At 46.2% G+C, this 19489-nt stretch overlaps 1 protein-coding gene across 4 annotated transcripts in view; it reads right to left on the bottom strand.

Annotated features, from left to right (window-relative positions):
- Positions 1–8708: 8708 nt before the first annotated feature.
- TRPM8 (transient receptor potential cation channel subfamily M member 8) overlaps positions 8709–19489 on the bottom strand; it is a 92510-nt gene continuing 81729 nt past the window's right edge. For 3 of the 4 annotated variants that reach the window (XM_061412695.1, XM_061412692.1, XM_061412694.1), the window contains 2 exons: positions 14426–14518; positions 8709–11399 (listed from right to left, as the gene is read on the bottom strand). In XM_061412695.1, the coding sequence (XP_061268679.1) occupies positions 14468–14518 (51 nt within the window). In that variant the 3' untranslated portion in view covers positions 8709–11399; positions 14426–14467. Of the gene's footprint in view, positions 11400–14425; positions 14519–19489 lie in introns of those variants that run through there. The other variant, XM_061412693.1, reaches the window with a different exon arrangement.

Genomic DNA, 19489 nt, shown 5'->3' with positions numbered 1-19489 from the left:
GAGGGTGGCCGAGTGAGCCCATGGGAATTCGGGTGGGAGGAGGAAGTAAGGTTATTGACCAAGGGCAAAGAAGGAGATGGAGTCAAGGGGGAGCCAGACGTTTCCAGGAGAATGTGTCTGGAGGCAGCCACTGCAGAGAACAAGTGGGACAGAGGAAAACAAGGAGGGTGCCAGATGGTTTGTGTGTGCACGCACACACACACGCACACACACGTGTGTTCACACACACGCACGGGCATACCTACAAATGTGCATATGCACAAGCACATGTCTACACATGCACGAACACGTGCACATATGTATACATGTGTGCACACATGTTCACACATACACGTGTGCGCACATGTGGGTGCATGTGCTCTCGCACATACTCGCACACGTTGCATGCATACATGTGCACATGGTGCCCACATACAGGCACACAGTCACACGTGTGTGCACATGCTTCACACACATACCTGCACACACGTGTGCAGACATACACACAAGCACACTCACATATGCACATGTTCACTTGCACACACATATGCATACATATGCATTCACGCGCTTCACACACATTCGTACACACAAACACATACACCCAGGCCAGGACCTCAGTCTCTCCACACTCTGTAAACACTCCCTCACATCCGGGCTCCCTTCTCCCTTCCACTAGCCTGCCTGTGTCCATCCCCGCAGAGTCCTGTCACCATAAGCATTCCTACAAGAGGTGGCCTGAGGAAGCCTCTGAAGCCTGGCAGGCTGGTGAGAGGGAAGGTCATTGCCAGCACTCCTCAGTTCATATCCACCCTCTTGTCCCAGACACATTTACAGAAATAAGCTCAAAGCCATCGAAATGACCCAGAAGAGAAAATCCATCAGCATTCTGGCCAAAGCCAAGCTCTACTCATCTACCCAGGGAGCCGCGAAGGCTGGTGTTTCAGAGAGGGGAGGGCCTGGGGAGAGATGAAGCTCAACTTCTCCTCCCTCTAATGAGGAGCCCAAAGCCCAGAGTGGTTTAAAGGCGGCTGCTCACCCACAGGTGTCCTCGTTCTTTGAGAATTAATCTGGGCACACTGCATCCAGAGGCAGGCAGTGAGTGCTTGACGAAAGTGAGTTTATCTCCCCCTCGCCAAACCCCCAAATGCTTCCCTCCAAGTCAAATGCACCACAAGTCTGAAAATGAAAGCCTCTCTTTGCTTAATCAGGGGAGAAACGGTGTCACCTCATTTCAGACGGATCAGAGGAAAGCTCAAGAGGAAGGAACACGGCCCAGGATTCTGGAGCCGGAAGGCCGAGTGCTCTCCCAAGTGGAAAGGAAATGACTCTCTTGACCTGGAAACAACCCTCATTTGCCATGAGAGTCTCTTGTTTCCAGACTCTCCAAGGACAGCAGGGGTCAGAGACTGCGGCTATGGTGGGTAGACAGCGTGGGGTCTGCAGGGAGAGAGAATGCAGGCTGTGCCTGGGGTCTCCCGGAGGAGGTGGACTGTTAGGGAAACCCCGTGAGTGTGCTGATGACCCCCGCCCTCCTGCCACCAGAGCCAGGACTCCTGAGTGTCTTCTGTTCTGGGTCACTGAAGGCACACGGCTCCTTAAGCATCCATAAATCGCCTGATCTGCCTGAAAGAAACTGACAGAGGAGCTTGAAAGAAAATCCATTTCTGGAATAATAAGAGAGCTTGGCAGCTTCTGCGAGCAGATTCAAGGCAAAGCTGAGGGCGCCCAGGGGATTTTCACTTTGCAAGGGGTGGGTGGTGGGGGCTGTCTGTGCCCGGAGGTTGAACCAGGGGACGTGAGAGGTGAAATTGGAGGCAAAAAGCCTCTCTGTCAGTGTGGAAGGGCAGCTTTGCTCTTGTTCTTCACCCATCTCCAAGAAAAATTAAGTAGACATCAGAGTCATCTGCCAGCGCTGAACTGGAAGGAGGGAGACAGTGAGGAAAGGAAAGGCTGGAGGAGGCTTGGGCGGGGGTGCAGGGGGAGGAGGCGGGGGGACAGGAAATGGGGACAGAGACCATTGCTGCTTAACATCTATTCAGCTGGGGTCACTGCAGCGCTGTAACGCAATTTGTTCTTTTGTACTCGGCTCAGATGGTAAAGAATCTGCCTGGGGATCTGAGTTCGATTCCTGGGTCCAGAAGATCTCCTGGAGAAGGGAATGGCTACCTACTCCAGTATCCTTGCCTACGAAACCCCATGGACAGAGGAGACTGGTGGGTTACAGCCCATGGGGTCGCAAAGAGTCAGACACGTCTAAGCGACTGATACTAAGACAACAGCAGGAAGGCAAAGGAGCACATGAGGTTTTACATTCATGCACACAAAATTACTGCAAACACTATTCTCCTACCTCAGAACTATGTATATATGTGTGTGTGTGTGTGTACACATATATTAAATCTCAATTTGGGAGCTACACCCTTTTTGGCTTATTTTTAAAATAAACCCCCCTGGAGTAGGAAATGGCAACCCACTGCAATATTCTTGCCTAGAGAATCCCATGGACAGAGGAGACTGGCGGGCTGCAGTCCGTAGCGAAGAGTTGGACATGACTGAGTGAATGAACACACAAAATAAAAGCAAATGCTCCTCTGTGTGTCTGTGTGAAGAGCGCACTCCGGCTCGAGTGTGGGAAGGAGACGTGTCGCAGTGGCCCCCACACCGGTCCCCTGTGCCCTGCAGGAAGCCCCCTCCTCTCTGCCTGCATGAGCACGGCTCCCTGTAGGTGTCTGTTGGTTGCTGTCTTCCCCAGCTAAACTTTCCTGACATGTAAGGGTGAATTTCCCATACCATACGGTGAAGCGTTTTGCAGAGAATACAGAATCCAGAATTTAAAGGAAGTTAATAAGGGATTCACAGGTTCAAGGCTAACGTCCTGCGGGTCGGGGCTTCTTGCCAGGTCAGGTCTAAGTGTACTCTGGGGTCAGGATTTGAGCCCAGGTGAGCTGGTTCAAGGGCTTCCCAGGCGGCACTTCCCAGGCTTCCCTGCCTGCCAATGCAGTAGATAGAAGAGATGCGGGTTCAATCCCTGGGTCGGGAAGATCCCCCTTGAGAAGGAAATGGCAGCCCACTCCAGTATTCTTGTCCGAAGAATCCCCGTGGACAGAGGAGACTGGTGGGCTACAGCCCATGGGGTCACATAGAGTCAGATACACCTGAAGCAACTTAGCACACGTACTTGAGCTGGTTCAAGTTCCTGCTTTCCACCATGTCCCTGCTGCTGTGTGTGTTCCCTCCGCTTCAGACACTCCCCTCCTCTCCTGGATTAACCCTCTCTATCGCTTTGCTGGTTCTGAGGGATCCCTCCTGCCTCTCCCCCAGAGCTAGGTCGAGAGGCCCTCATACCTGCCTCCTGGACCCCCGTACTACAGCCGCCATCAGCCCCCAAGTCTCAGGACTCCCTGCAGACAGTAAGATCCCTGGGGACAGGGTTTCTGTAATATCCAAGCATGGTGAGGCACACAGCGTGTGTGTCTGTGAGCACAGATGAATGAAATCATATAAAAGACCAGATCTTTGTCCTACAAGAGCTCCTAAACCCGTAGGAGGAGAGATTTCTACACAACAACCATGACACCTCATGGACAGGCTGGGAGGGCTGCAGTCAAGTTTACAAATCATGTTCCAAACTCACATGGGAAGGACTGGTGACTTCTGCCTGCGGTGCAAGGCAAGGGCAGGGTGGCACTTAATTAGGGGTGCGTGTGTATGTGCTCAGTTGCCCAGTCACGTCTAGTTCTTTTGCAACCCCATGAACCACCAGGTTCCCCCGCCCATGGGACCTCCCTGCAAGAGCAGGTTGCCATTTCCTACTTCATGGGATCTTCCCCACCCAGTGATCGAACCCACGTCTCTTGCATCTCCTGCGTTGGTAGGTGGATTATTTACCACTGAGCCCACCTGAGAAGGGATGAGTCATTCTAACCAGCCAAGAAGGGAGGAGGAACAGACTGATAAGGAGACCACAGGGCACATGGGAAATGGTGACTAGTTTAGTCCAGCAGCACAGGTGTCTAATTGAGCTCCCACAATAGATCGGGCATCGTCCAGATGCAGTGAGCCAAACACAGGGGGAACACAAAGCCCTTCCCTCTGGAAGGTCACAGCGAGGGAGGGAGTGAGACCCACAATGGACCATGGTGGAAACTATTAACCACAGGTTCCTGGCCAAGATGCCCATCCAAGCAGGGGGTCAATGAGTGAGGTGCTCACTCTCCAGTTCCTGGGTGGCTGGGTGGGGACATGGCCAGGGCCTGTGGCCTCGAGAAGTCCCCTCTAGCACTCTGGTGACCCGTTGGTACTCATATCTTCCACACGGCCAGGAGGTAGAAAAGCTGGGAAACTCTCTCAGGACAGAGCTTCTCTGGGAGTGCAGGGTCAAGGTGATTCCCAAGTTGGGCCCTGACAATAGAGTAGGAGAGGTGGAGAGATTTTGAACAAAGGAACAAACTAAGAGTGGTGGCAATAAAGAGTGCTAATCTTCATTGAATCACTTCATGGTAAATAGAAGGGAAAAAAGTCAATTCTAAAGAAAATCAACCCTGAACATTCATTGGAAGGACTGATGCTGAAGCTGAAGCTCCAATACTTTGGCTACCTGATGCAAAGAGCCAACTCATCGGAAAAGACTCTGATGCAGGGAATTATTGAAGGTCAAAGGAGAAGGGGGTGGCAGAAGATAAGATGATTGGATACCATCACTGACTCAATGGGCATGAGTTTGAGCAAACTCTGGGAGATAGATGAGGACAGGGAATCCTGGCATGCTGCAGTTCGTGGGGTCACAAAGAGTCAGACATGACTTAGTGACTGGAAAACAACGGGCCTTCACTGAGCAGTAAAGAAGTGCCAGCCTGGACCTAAGCACCTCTAAACTTACTTCACTTAACCCTCCCACCTCTCTGAAGGGAAGGAGGTCATTTTACACATGAGTAAATTGAGGCACTGGATCACTGAAAAAGCAAGAGAGTTCCAGAAAAACATCTATTTCTGCTTTATTGACTATGCCAAAGCCTTTGACTGTGGATCACAATAAACTGTGGAAAATTATGAAGGAGATGGAAATACCAGACCACCTGACCTGCCTCTTGAGAAACCTATATGCAGGTCAGGAAGCAACAGTTAGAACTAGACATGGAACAACAGACTGGTTCCAAATAGGAAAAGGAGTACATCAAGGCTGTATATTGTCACCCTGCTTATTTAACTTATATGCAGAGTACATCATGAGAAACACTGGGCTGGAGGAAGCACAAGCTGGAACCAAGATTGCCGGGAGAAATATCAATAACCTCAGATATGCAGATAACACCGCCCTTATGGCAGAAAGTGAAGAAGAACTAAAGAGCCTCTTGATGAAAGTGAAAGAGGAGAGTGAAAAAATTGGCTTAAAGTTCAACATTCAGAAAACTTAGATCGCGGCATCCAGTCCCATCACTTCATGGCAAATAGATGGGGAAGCAGTGGTTGACTTTAGTTTTTTGGGCTCCAAGATCACTGCAGATGGTGATTGCAGCCATGAAATTAAAAGATGCTTACTCCTTGGAAGGAAAGTTATGACCAACCTAGACAGCAAATTAAAAAGCAGAGACATTACTTTGCCAACAAAGGTCCGTCTAGTCAAGCTATGGCTTTTCCAGTAGTCATGTATGGATGTGAGAGTTGGACTATAAAGAATGCTGAGCACAGAAGAATTGATGCTTTTGAACTCTGGTGTTGGAGAAGACTCTTGAGCACCCCTTGGACTGCAAGGAGATCCAAACAGTCCATCCTAAGGATATCAGTCCTGAGTGTTCATTGGAAGGACTGATGTTGAAGCTGAAACTCCAATACTTTGGCCACTTAATGCGAAGAGCTGATGGATTTGCAAAGACCCTGATGCTGGGAAAGATTGAGGGCAGGAGGAGAAGGGGATGACAGCAGATGAGATGGTTGGATGGCATCACCAACTCAATGGACATGGGTTTGGGTGGACTCCGGGAGTTGGTGATGGATAGGGACACCTGGTGTGCTGCAGTTCACGGGGTTGCAAAGAGTCAGACACGACTGAGCGACTGAACTGAACTGAAATTGAGGCACAGAAAACTTAAGTAACCTTCCCAAAGTCACACAGCCAGAAAGCAGTGAAGCTAGGATTCACAGCAAGGTAAATGTGTCCCAGATTTCTGTTCCCTAGTAAACGATCCATTGAGGCACATAGCAAAACCACAGAAGCCGTGTGGCTTTCCTGGGATATAGGATGCTGGATGGTCAGTGGTAAGAAACAGGCTGGGAGGAAGACACAGCATTTGACTCAGACCAGGAGAGCTACATGGACAGCTGTTCCTGGAGGTTGGGGACTAGGCCAGGAGGTCACATCGTGTGTCTGCAGAGGTGGGTGGGGGCCAGGCTGCCCCAGTCATAAGCTCCCTTTTTGGGATTTGGGCAGGAATTCAGTGGGGAACCATTGGAGACTCATGAGCAGGGCACGGGATGCTCAGTGGGGAGTGTCAGGAAGATGACTCTCAGGCAGGGCCAAGGATCGGGAGGAGGGGGTGCTGTGAGGGAGACACATAGAAGGATGTTGCAGTGGCCCAGCGTGACGCGAGCCCGTGGGTGGCTCCAGGTGCGATATGGTCCCTGCACGTGTTCTCTGTCTGCTTCCATGATTCCTTCCTGGTTTGTATTTCTTTCCTGATGATTGGTACCATCATAAAGAGGCGCTCCCAAGAACAACACCCTACACACCCCTTAATACACCCCTCCTGGCCTTCGTCTTTCTTCTCTGTCCCCATCTCAATAACCCTGCCACAATCCACCCCACCTCCAACAACTTCAAACACCTCAGCCCTGCTGGTGAACAGCAGTCAGTGACTAGCTTTAGCTACTTGGGTCTTGCTGTCTACCCCAGGGAGCTTCTCAAGGCATTTCTTTGATACAAACACAGAGGGATTTAGGGGAAGCCAGTCTCCTCCATCTGCCGAAAGATCAGGTGTCTCTTGGACCCTTCACCCCACACAGTCCCTCCTGGGTCCACACTCATGGCCTTTGCGCTCAACTTACTGCCTGCAGCATCATGCATGCATGCATGCTTAGTCATTCAGTCATGTCTGACTCTTTGCAACCTCATGGAATGTAGCCCACCAGGCTCCTCTGTCCATGGAATTCTCCACAAGAATACTGGAGTGGGTAGTCATTTCCTACTCCAGGGGACCTTCTTGACCCAAGGATCAAACCCAGGTCTCCTGCATTGGCAGGTGAATTCTTTGCCACTGAGCCACCAGGAAGCTTTCACTTTTCACTTTCATGCATTGGAGAAGGAAATGGCAACCCCCTCCAGTGTTCTTGCCTGGAGAATCCCAGGGACGGGGGAGCCTGGTGGGCTGCCGTCTGCGGGGTCGCACAGAGTCGGACACAACTGAAGTGACTTAGCAGCAGCAGCAGCAGCAGCACCAGGAAGCATCAAGTCCCTGTTTATCTTAAATCAATCTTGTCTCCCTGGTGGCTCAGACAGTAAAGCATTTGCCTGCAATGCAGGAGACCTGGGTTTGATCCCTGGGTCGGGAAGATCCCCTGGAGAAGAAAATGGCAATCCACTCCAGTACTCTTGCCTGGAAAATTCCATAGACAGAGGAGCCTGGTGGGCTACAGTCCTTGGGATCTCAAAGAGTCTGACACAACTGAGCGACTTCACTTTCATCTCCTCTAATGGATTGTAAGATGGTGGAGAGCAGGGCCTCCTGTTCCTTTCTTATTTTGATTTATTTTTTTTTTATTTTATTCTTAATCCCCAGGAAGTATTCACAGTGGCCACTTACTGACAACACATTGCACATTATGAGAAAAATAAGGGAAACTGCTCCTAGTCAAACAAGACTTCTGTAGGCGGAAAAACATTGATTAAAAATTTGAGGCTATAAATGAGCCCATGGAGTCCCAAAGCCCCAGCTTGATCCTAAACTATGGCTCAGAAACAACAACCAAGGTCTGACGGATGAGTGGGACAGGCCACTGAAGGCCGTTTTGCCCTCATGTTTTCCGTCTTCAGGAGAATTGAGACCTGTCCAGTCTATGTGTGCCTGGGTGGGGGTGGCTCAGAGAAGCAATGGGATGCTTGTGTCCAAAACCCGGCCCCAGCTCAGTGGAGGGCCTGACTCCTAAGACGTTTCTTTTTGAGGTGGAGGCTGTGGGCAGAGGCTGTGTCCATAACGACCACCGAGTCCAGTCCACCACATGGACCACGAAGGGGAGGGGCAGCGGAGGGAGACACACTCCCCAGTTGTGTCTGGAACCAAGGTGGCTTTGGAGGACTCTGCCTTCAGCAAGGAAACGGGGTCTGGGCCCCAGCCTCCATCAGCACGTGGGGCTGTGGACATAAGGTACCATCTTGGCCCCAAGACAGATCCTGAGCCCACAGGAGACCCTGTAAGCTCAGAAACAGCCACACATATCTAAAGGGTGGTGACCTAGCAGGGTGTCTCCAAGTCACAGAAGCTGGAGACCCTGGGGGTGTAGACGGGTGCCCAACCGGGGGCACCAAAAAGCGACCATGGATCCAAACCTGGCCCTGATGGCAAGAATCAGAACCATGGGGGACAGCCTTCTGCTTGCATGCGATCAGAATGCTCGAGTTATCTGCTTATCAAAGTCAGCTCATGTAACTCTGCGAGTCAGATCCCCACAGAAATAAATCTGAAGGGAGGGACTGTATTTTTTTCCACTCTCAAAAGAATGACAAAGGCAACCCATGACATTTCCTCCTCATTTAATTCAACACAGTCAATTGAACCAAGCCGCAAGGCTAACAGCAGCCGTGTACACACGCCCAGGACACCTTCAATACCAGATACAAAGACAGCACCTTTGGTTAGAGGTGCAGCCAAGACGCTGCTGTTGTCATGAGCTGCACCGAAACAAGGACTTGTCCTGCACAGAGACCACGGAGAGGAACCACACGAAAACCTCCGCCAGGCTGGCCGAGCTGGAAGCACCGGGCAGCTCCCCTAAGTGGACTCCGAGCATCATTCAAGTTCTCTGTCATTAGTGTCAACGGAGCAGTTGCTTTTACTCACGATGTTGATGTGCACGCGGCCTATTTCTTACACTAACAAAAGCATAGTCTATGAAAACGTGAACACAGGGACAAGCACATTTAAGGAGATCAGCCAAGAGTTATGCTAAGTTTCATCTTCTAGGAGGTTTTCAAGTTACTGATTTTATTCACATTCACCATCTGAATTGAGGACAAAAGGTTGGGATGGTTGTCATTCTCTACGTGGTCTTATGGACAGGGCCAAATACTTTGTTGTTTTTTTTTTCCAGTCACTATGGCGATAACACAAGCCTCATCTTGGTGGATTCAGAAAAGGCAGTTCTTCTAGTTGCCATGGTGAAACAAAAACAAAATTCTCTCGCTAACAGAGAAAACTTGAAAATTCCATTCATCGACAATTTTTGTCAAGTAAATTTTATTCCACCTTTCAGAATCCAAAACCATGAATTGATCATCCCCACCACTAAGATTCCTTGTCAGGTCATTAAAGAGGTTTAGGTAAAAAGACACCTTTTATTTGTGTTCATTCCCTACAAACATCATGAATGTTGTGAGGAGTCATTTTAACTACTGCCCAGACAAAACAGAAAAACATTTTTTTGGTTCATGCTTTTGTAGTTTTTCTAATGAGTTAATCATTTAATAGTTTCCTTCTAAGATTTTCTTCTTTAGCCACTGAGTACATTCTATTCAAAGTGGAAAAACTAATCACGGATGTTTAAATAACTTTATGCACTTTTTTTGTGCAAAGATAACACCACTTCCAGACAAAGCTGGGAGTACAGGCGTTCAATAACATAATACCTTGAATTCTATACCAATGCCCTCACCTCTATAATACTGAAATAAGTATACTGGTTTCTTCCTAAACTAAGGATTAGATGCAATATTTTATCTTAGGAGTTCTAGGTTCTGTATCGTGTTAATAATTTCCATTTGCTAAACATTTCTGAAAAAGCCTTATAAATAGTTTGATAAGACTTATATTGAAGGCGGGAGGAGAAGGGGACGACAGAGGATGAGATGGTTGGATGGCATCACCGACTCAATGTACATGAATTTGAGTAAACTCCGGGAATTGGTGGTGGACAGGGAGGCCTGGCGTGCTGCGACCATGGGGTCGCAAAGAGTTGGACACAACTGAGCAACTGAACTGAACTGATATCAAGCTAACAATTCCTATTTGCTAAACATTTCTGTAAAAAACCTTATAAATACTTTGTTAAGAAGTACATATTCCTGGGAATCTAGCCATGGGAAATTTTCCCAGCTGTGGAAAAAGATTCATACGCATAGATGCTCACCCCATTGGCCAACAAGAAACCACCTTCAATGACCAACGTAGCAGAAATCATTAGAGACTGAACAGCAAGCAAGTGTTAATGTAAAGTTTAAGACCCTGTATATAAAGAGTACATCTTGGATAAAATATTAAGTGAAAAAGCTTATGTAAAGTCTATATGCTGACTTTATATAAAATTTTAAAAGAGACATAAAACATGCATAGGAAAAAAAAAAAAGCAGACCTGAAAAAACACTCTGACTTGTTAGCAGTGATTATCTTCAGATAGTGAGACTGTTTATATTTTCTACTTTCCTCATAGTCTATGTTTTGTATAATACCCAGGAATTTCCTATCATACCCATGAATTATTTATAATGGGGAAATAATAAGCAAGGGGACACTCAGTGAAAACAAAACCAGATGCGCCTCTGGGGAGGTCATCTTCAGGTGCCTTTTCGCACTGCTAGGAAGGGGGTACTTCCGTCAAGTGGGGTTCCTGGGGCACGTGCAGGAAGACGATGCTTTATCACCTGCTTTAATGATTAAAATCATAGAGAGCAATGATGAGAGTTTCTCCTGAAAAAAACCAGAGTGCTCTAGCTGTAGCACGTCTTAGAATCTGACCTGACTGCAGAAACGTTTAACACTGTGACAGCTAAGTAGTCACATAATACAAAAAAAAAAGGAAACAAAAGAGAATCAGTTGAAGACAAAGTAAGGATCCAGGAGAGAAAGCAAGACCAGGTTGCTATTCCTAGGAGAGACGTTCCCTAACATGCATGGGTCCAAGGAGGACAAGAGGAGGAAACGGGAGAACACCGGGCAGCTCAGACCATCCACAGGGGGCTCTGGCCCCGGAGACGCGGAGAGCAACAGGGAGGCCTGGGGGAAGCAGGAAATGTTCTTCCTTTATATCCGCCTTCTTGAGTGAAATCGGGGACACATTTTATCCTCAGACTGAGCACACTGGAGTGATTAAAGCCATCAAGGTGCACCCAGGGGCCTGAACAATTCTCGCTTAGTCAGGAACACAGCTGTTGTCAAGATGCAACTGTTCAGCAGGATCCCTTGAATCTTCTCCATGCAGACGTCTGATGCGACCTGTGAAAACAAAGGGAGAGCATTGCCTTAAGAGCCATCTCCCTCTTCTGTTCTCAGAACAGTGTTGGCTCTAAAACACACTGGCAACATACTGACAGAGGGCCTAAGTGCCTAAACCAGGCACTGAGACGTTGCTTTTCAGTACTGGAGCGAGTACATGACCATTTTTCCTCCCTTAAAGAGGTGAGTTCTGACCACTTTGCCAATGTAAACAAAATGACTATAGTTAAGACTCAACTCAAAGATAAGCTTTGCGTCCCAGAAAGCTTCCAAGTGCCCTATTTGTTAAGTGATTTCTGCACAAGGATGAGTTGATAATAACATAAAGAACTGCAATGATGTACCGAAGAGATGAGCTGGAGTTTAAGTGCAGCCAACACAAGAACCGATGGATGATTATGGAGGGACCAAACAATTTCTGGTACCCAAAGGAAGTACCCCCTACCCCACCTTCACTCCATCTTGTCCTCAGGGAAGGTGTAAGGGTACGAGCAAACAAATAGCTTTCTCTCACCCTGCTTCTTACTTCCTTTCCATTTTAGCATGGGAGGAAGAAATATTTATACCCAAACATCTCATCCCAAGTTATTGGATCAAAGGCTGATTCAAGATGGAGAGCCCCGATGGGCAAACTGATAAAGACTTGTCCCCAGGTGTCCCCTTCTGCCCTGCCTTCACTGGTGCCCAGCTTACACCCGCTTGAGTTGGCATTCCCTTCCTTGCCCCTACTCCTAGGAAAGATATCCTCACCTCTCTAGAGAAAGCAGTATCAGAGAGACACTACAATAACAATATTTCAGCCCCATGTGCCAGTGGGGAGAGGTAAGAGAGAGGGGCAGGACATGGGGCGGGGAGTAAGAGGTACAAACTATTGGTAGAAAATAACCTACGCGGATATATTATACAACACAGGGAATGTAGCCAACATTTAGAAGAACTATAAGTAGAGTTAACGTTTAAAGAATTAACCTTTAAAATTGCAAATCACTATACTGTACACTTATAACATATAATATTTTATAGCAACAATACTTCAATTTAAAAAATCAAAAAATATATATTTTAGCAGCATGTAGGTGGTTGCCTATAAAATTACATTTTCTGTGAACTTCTTAAGGACATGCCAGACAGACGACATCAAAAAAAGAAAATGGATCTTCTACCCAAAAGTATACCAACAAACTGCACATGCCAAGCACACTGTTTCTAAAGATATCTGTGGTTAAGACTATCTTGGGCCTCTGTGTTCTCATGCTCTTCTCATCCCCAGGCTCACAGATGCCCACATGGACATGAAGTAATGTCCTTCTCCCCATTCATGTTCATTCACCAATGAATTAACTCCCCCTACCTTAAAAAAAATTAAGTCTAAGCAAAGAGCAGGTTGCTAAGAAACCAGTCTGTGCGCTCATTTTCCTCATAGTCAACACTTTTGGAAAAAAAAAAAAGAGATGAGATTAGAGCTTTAAGAGGTGGATGAGTACATCTTTTCTGATTATTACACCTCTATGGATTTTTTAATCATTTTGAATTGTTTCATCACCTCCTAATTGCTTTTTCTATGGCTCAGATCATAAACAAAATAACAAATGCTTCAAAACTCGAATTATAATTTACTGTAAAGTATGATGCTGTGTTCGTGAAGTGCCACGATGGAAGACTTGAAATGCGTTCTTCCTAAATGTACAAGGTTTGTTTTCTTGAGCAACTTGCGAGGCTATCCCTGCTTCCACACAAAATAAATATGCAAATAAAATATGCGCCAATCTTGCCCTTACAAAATCTTCCAGGATAGAGGGCTTAGAATACAATCTGTAATTGTCAGAACCCAAGGAAAAGTGTTGAGTGACCAGATAAACCAAATGGGTCCTAATACAGTTACCCTTATAACACAGCCACTCTGTGAATAGAAATTCTGCTGTGAGAGGATTTATGCAAAGGTAGAAATCAGAGTCTGAGCCTCAGCGCTTAGAAGGTGCTCAGTAAACACGAAGGGAAAGAGGGAAGGTGGAAGGGAGCCTTCATTGTGTTTCCATTCCGTGCAATTCACTTTCTCAAAAAAATTCTAATCAAATGGAATGCTCATAGCTGTTTCCTCCTAGCTCTACGACTCCCTAACAACATTGTTAACATTTGGTTTCAGCATTTGGACAGGTAATGAGAAAACTTAATTAAAGTAAATGCTCAGATCATGGTGCAAAGCCTTGGGCTCAATTTTGCCAGTTAACTGAATTACATTTTTATTGTGCAAATGAGCTATTGCTAAAAACCTTGAAAGTGAAAGAAAGCGTTAGTGGCTCAGTCAACTCTTTGTGATCCCATGGACTGTAACCTGCCAGGCTCCTCTGTCCATGGAATTCTCCAAGGAAGAATCCTGGAGTGGGTAGCCATTCCCTTCTCCAGGGCATCTTCCTGACCCAGGGTCTCCCAACATTGCAGGGAGATTCTTTACCTGTCTGAATTATCAGGGAAGCCCCCCAAATCTTAAAAGGTTTACTAAAACATTTTTGGTAGTAAGATGTGATCAACATGCATTTGTTGAGAGAAAATAAGCCAACCAAAAGACCCAGACATCTGTGTATCCCCTACAGCAATAATCATCAATGATGCACCATGAGAATGAGGTACATATTTGAAGCACAGATCTGTAAAGACACTCATGATCTAGAGTTAAGTTAAAAAAAAAAAAAGGCCAACTCTTTGAATAGTCTGATCTTGATTCAATTAATGTCAAAATAGCTGTACAATTTGCAAGTTTTTTTTTTTGTTTCAAAAGGATGCTATCAGTGCTCACCTTGGATCAGGGAACAGTCTTGGAGTGTGGGCATGAGGGGGAGTTATGGGAGGTGGGTTTCTACCTGTATCCTTTCTATATCCCTTGATTGTTTTTTTTACACCAGTGTTATTTTGCAAATCTGATCACATGTGAAAATAAAAGAACTGAGAAAATATCATGATTTTGAATTAGTCTCAAAATATGTAAATTTTCAGATCAAAAAAAGAAGAAAGCTATTAAAATGACTTACCTTGCTAGAATTAAATTTTTCTCCATCAGAGTCCATGCGGTTTTATTTGATTTTATTAGCAATCTCTTTCAGAATACCTTTGAGGTCATTAAGCTTGGAAAGGAGAAAACAGAACCAGTCTTTAGATCAATTTTCCAACTTAAATTTTAAATCATGACTCTAAGGCTTTTCCATGAAACAGATTAACTATACATGAAATAAGAAGTATGGCCCATGCCTGGAGTACGGCAGAATATCAGACAGGTGATATTTCAGAGCTTGTTCACTACAGACTTTCTGAAATCAAATCACTAGCAAATAAGCATTAGCACCAATTAGGATTAGTTTTTGCTACTGTTGTTGTTTAGTCACTAAGTCATGCCCGACTCCTTTGCAACCCCATGGCCTGTAGGCCACCAGGCTTCTCTGTGGGATTTTCCAGGCAAGAATACTGGAGCGGGTTGCCATTCCCTTCTCCAGGGGATCTTCCCAAACCAGGGATCCAACCTGTGTCTCCTGCACTACAGGCAGATTCTTTACCGCCGAGTCATCAGGGAAGCACGAATCTTAATCACTAGTGATTCCCACACAGAAATGAGAGGTTTTTAACAACACAGAAATAATATATAACCTATATACAGATACAAATTTACACATGTAAGTCATAATGTTATATGTAACTAATACCAATAAATGATATCAATAATGCTTTGCTTTGATAAGAGTATAACACTAATGAAAATAATATAACATTAATCAAGTTTTTGCAAATAAAGTGTCTCCCCTCACCAAAAACACAGTATAAATAGCAAAACAAATTTAGGTAAAAGGCATGATAAAATTATTTTCAATACATGCATATTTCACAAGTTTTTACACAAGATACATGAAGATGATAAAGATCACTTCAAATTACAAGCCATATTGTTACACTTGATAAAAGCTATAGACATAAAGCAATCTCTGTACAGTTGGTTTCCAACGTGCTAAATCACTCACTCAAGGAAAACTCTCAGTTTAACTATGGCTTCTTTCCAGTATTAACCTCATAATTTAACTGTGAGGTTAGAAAAGGACAAAAAGAAACCATGAGGGCTGCCTAAAATAAAGAAGGCATAGTAAGATTCCTACTTACAGATTTAAGGTTAAGGAATGACTTTGTTTTCTGGTGTAAGAATGAGATGGAGTTTTTGTTTTTGTTTTTTTTTTTACTGGAGGGCTTTGGAGAAATCTCTATATTTTTTGCAGTAAAAGGACTTCAATACACTGTTTAGTATGGTTTACACTGTGGAAAATTCAGAAAGAGATGGGAATACCAGACCACCTGACCTGCCTCTTGAGAAACCTATATGCAGGTCAGGAAGCAACAGTTAGAATTGGACATGGAACAACAGACTGGTTCCAAATAGGAAAAGGAGTATGTCGAGGCTGTATATTGTCACCCTGCTTATTTAACTTCTATGCAGAGTTCATCATGAGAAACGCTGGGCTGGAAGAAACACAAGCTGGAATCAAGACTGCCAGGAGAAATATCAATAACCTCAGATATGCAGATGATACCACCCTTATGGCAGAAAGTGAAGAGGAGCTAAAAAGCCTCTTGATGAAAGTGAAAGAGGAGACTGAAAAAGTTGGCTTAAAGCTCAACATTCAGAAAATGAAGATCATGGCATCCAGTCCCATCACTTCATGGGAAACAGATGGGGAAATAGTGGAAACAGTGTCAGACTTTATTTTTGGGGGCTCCAAAATCACTGCAGATGGTGACTGCAGCCATGAAATTAAAAGACGCTTACTCCTTGGAAGAAAAGTTATGGCCAACATAGATAGCATATTCAAAAGCAGAGACATTACTTTGCCAACAAAGGTCCGTCTAGTCAAGGCTATGGTTTTTCCTGTGGTCATGTATGGATGTGAGAGTTGGACTGTGAAGAAAGCTGAGCACCAAAGAATTGATGCTTTTGAACTGTGGTGTTGGAGAAGACTCTTGAGAGCCCCTTGGACTGCAAGGAGATCCAACCAGTCCATTCTAAAGGAGATCAGCCCTGGGTGTTCTTTGGAAGGAATGATGCTAAAGCTGAAACTCCAGTACTTTGGCCACCTCATGCCTACACATGAGTTGACTCATTGGAAAAGACTCTGATGCTGGGAGGGATTGGGGGCAGGAGGAAAAGGGGACGCCAGAGGATGAGATGCCTGGATGGCATCACCGACTCAATGGACGTGAGTTTGAGTGAACTCCAGAAGTTGGTGATGGACAGGGAGGCCTGGCGTGCTGCAATTCATGGTGTCGCAAAGGGTCGGACACAACTGAGCGACTGAACTGAACTGAACTGAACTGAAGACATTAAGAGCTTGCTCAAGAAACAAGTGGCCAGCCCTAAAATTCTCTTTGGATATGAAGGAGAATCTTTTTGTTGTTCAGAGGAGAAGGCACAGAGGATGGGGGAGGAGATAAAAGGGAGAGAGGGTGGCGACAGGACTAGAGAGGGGAGAAAGTGAAAGTGAAAGTGAAGTCACTCAGTCGTGTCCAACTCTTCGAGACCCCATGGACTATAGCCTACCAGGCTCCTCCGTCCATGAGATTTTCCAGGCCAGAATGCTGGAGTGGATTGCCATTTCCTTCTCCAGGGGGTCTTCCCAACCCAGGAATCGAACCCAGGTCTCCCACATTGCAGGCATACAGTTTACCGTCTGAGCCACCAGGGGAGCCCCAAGAGAGGGGAGAGAGGCAGTGAAGTCCATGGGTGGGGCCGAGGGCTCTGTGTTGTGTGGTTTATGGTTTCCCAGGGATCTGCCTGCTGCTGCTGCTGCTAAGTCACTTTAGTCGTGTCCAACTCTGTACGACCCCATAGACAGCAGCCCACCAGGCTCCTCCGTCCCTGAGATTCTCCAGGCAAGAACACTGGAGGGATCTGCCTAAATTCTACCAAAACCTGAAAAATGCAGCATGTGGGGGACTTCTTATAAGAGCCACAAAGAGGCTGAGCTCCACAGCCAGAGAGACGCCAAGGGGCCTTGACCCAAGGCCCTCCCCTGAAGGCCCCACAGAACCCAGGCTCACATGTATGTGTGGACAGCCCCCAACTGTGACTGCAACCATCTGGGACCCCCTCAGCAGCCCCCACAGCCCCCACTGTTCAGGCCCACCGCCCCCACCACCGGATCACCCCAACCCTCCCAGAAGCTCACCAACTAGGAGGCCTCCCTGAACCCGGGAATCAGTTCAGCTGGACCAGTGCCTGGATGTCCGGCTGACCTCTGACCCCAGTCCCACTCTGCTCCGTCCCCGTGTTGCCATCCTGCCCAGGCTCTGCATGCCCCCCAGCAAGGTACACAGAAGGTTGAGTTCAACCCCAAGTCCACTTTCCATCAACTCCCTACAAAGCCACCTCAAGTGGACTCAAAAGTAAAGCAACAGAATAACCAAAAATAGCCTATTTTCTCTACATACAGACACACACATCTAGACACATGCTTCATACCTCTATTCCCAAGCCAAACTGTTTAAGTCCCTCTTATGTGGCCACTCTGACTGTCCAGAGGGCTCTTTGAAGGGAGTGTCCCCAGATATGTCCCCAGAGGATTGTGGGGGAGTAAAACGCATCCCTAAAGAGGCCAACAAGTTCCCTCACAGGACAAAATAGCTTCCCCCTTCTTCCCACTAGGAGTTCCCTCTCGTTCACACTGTCCCTCTCTAGTCTACAACATTCCATGCCTCTCTGGACTTAGGGTCTTCACAGCTGCTGACCTTGTTCCCTGATACTATAGACTCAGGTAATCTGGAAAACACTCCTGATACTGCAAAGTGTTATTCCTAATTAATCCTATGTAATTCGGCTTGAAAATGCTCCCACACCCAAAACATTCAACAAAGGGTCCATTCATGAAATTTGGGGGCCATGTTTGCTTTGATGGCACTTAGCCCAATGGTGTCTTCCTTATTCAATGGCTCAGTCATCTCCAACTCTTTGACATCCCACAGACCACAGCACACCAGGCCTCCCTGTCCCTCACCATCTCTTGGAGTTTGCTCAAACTCATGTCCATTGAGTCAGTGATGCCATCCAACCATCTCTTCCTCTGTTGTCCCCTTCTCCTCCCACCTTCAATCTTTCCCAGCATCAGGGACTTTTCCAATGAGTCAGCTCTTCACATCAGGTGGCCAAAAGATTGGAATTTCTGCTTCAGCATCAGTCCTTCCAATGAATATTCAGGATTGATTTCCTTTAGGATGGACTGATTGGATCTCCTTGCAGTCCAAGGGACTCTCAAGAGTCTTCTCCAACACTACAGTTCAAAAACATCAATTCTTTGGCCCTCAGCCTTCTTTATGGTCCATTTCTCACATCCATACATGACTACCAGAAAAGCCATAGCTTTGACTAGACAGACCTTTGTTGACAAAGCAATGCTCTGCTTTTTAATATGCTGTCTAGGTTTGTCATAGCTTTTCTTCTGAGGAGCAAGCAATCTTTTAATTTCATGACTGCTTCATCATCTGGAGCCCAAGTAATTTTGGAGCCCAAGAAAATAAAAGCTGTCACTGTTTCCATTGTTTCCCCATCTATTTGCCATAAAGTGATGGGACTGGATGCCATGATCTTAGTTTTCTGAATGTTGAGTTTTAAGCCAGCTTTTTCACTCTCCTCTTTCACCTTCATCAAGAGGCTCTTCTTTACTTTCCTCTTCTTCCTTCACTTAGTTCCTCTTCACTTTCTGCCATAAGGGTGGTATCATCTGCATATCTGAGGTTATTGATATTTCTCCTGGCAATCTTGATTTTAGCTTGTGCTTCATCCAGTCTGGCATTTCTCATAATGTACTCTGCATAGAAGTTAAATAAGCAGGGTGACAATATACAGCCTTAGCATACTAGGGGTCTTCCTAGTCACTCAATTAAAAACCAGCAATAGTATAACATCAGAAGGAGAGCAGTTGAAACAGGATATACTCTTGTGTGATGGTGTGGTTCCAAAGATAGCTGTCACGTGTCTCCATGTCTACGCATCACTCCCACCTCGAGGGGTAGAGGATGGACGTGTGGCATTAACTCTTCCCCCAGCTAGATCTCAGTTGGCCTGG

Source organism: Bos javanicus, chromosome 3, assembly GCF_032452875.1.
Source record: "Bos javanicus breed banteng chromosome 3, ARS-OSU_banteng_1.0, whole genome shotgun sequence".
In the NCBI taxonomy this organism is placed as follows: Eukaryota; Metazoa; Chordata; class Mammalia; order Artiodactyla; family Bovidae; genus Bos; species Bos javanicus.
Note: the sequence above shows the minus strand (reverse complement) of the source record. Positions and strands in the feature narration are given on the sequence as shown.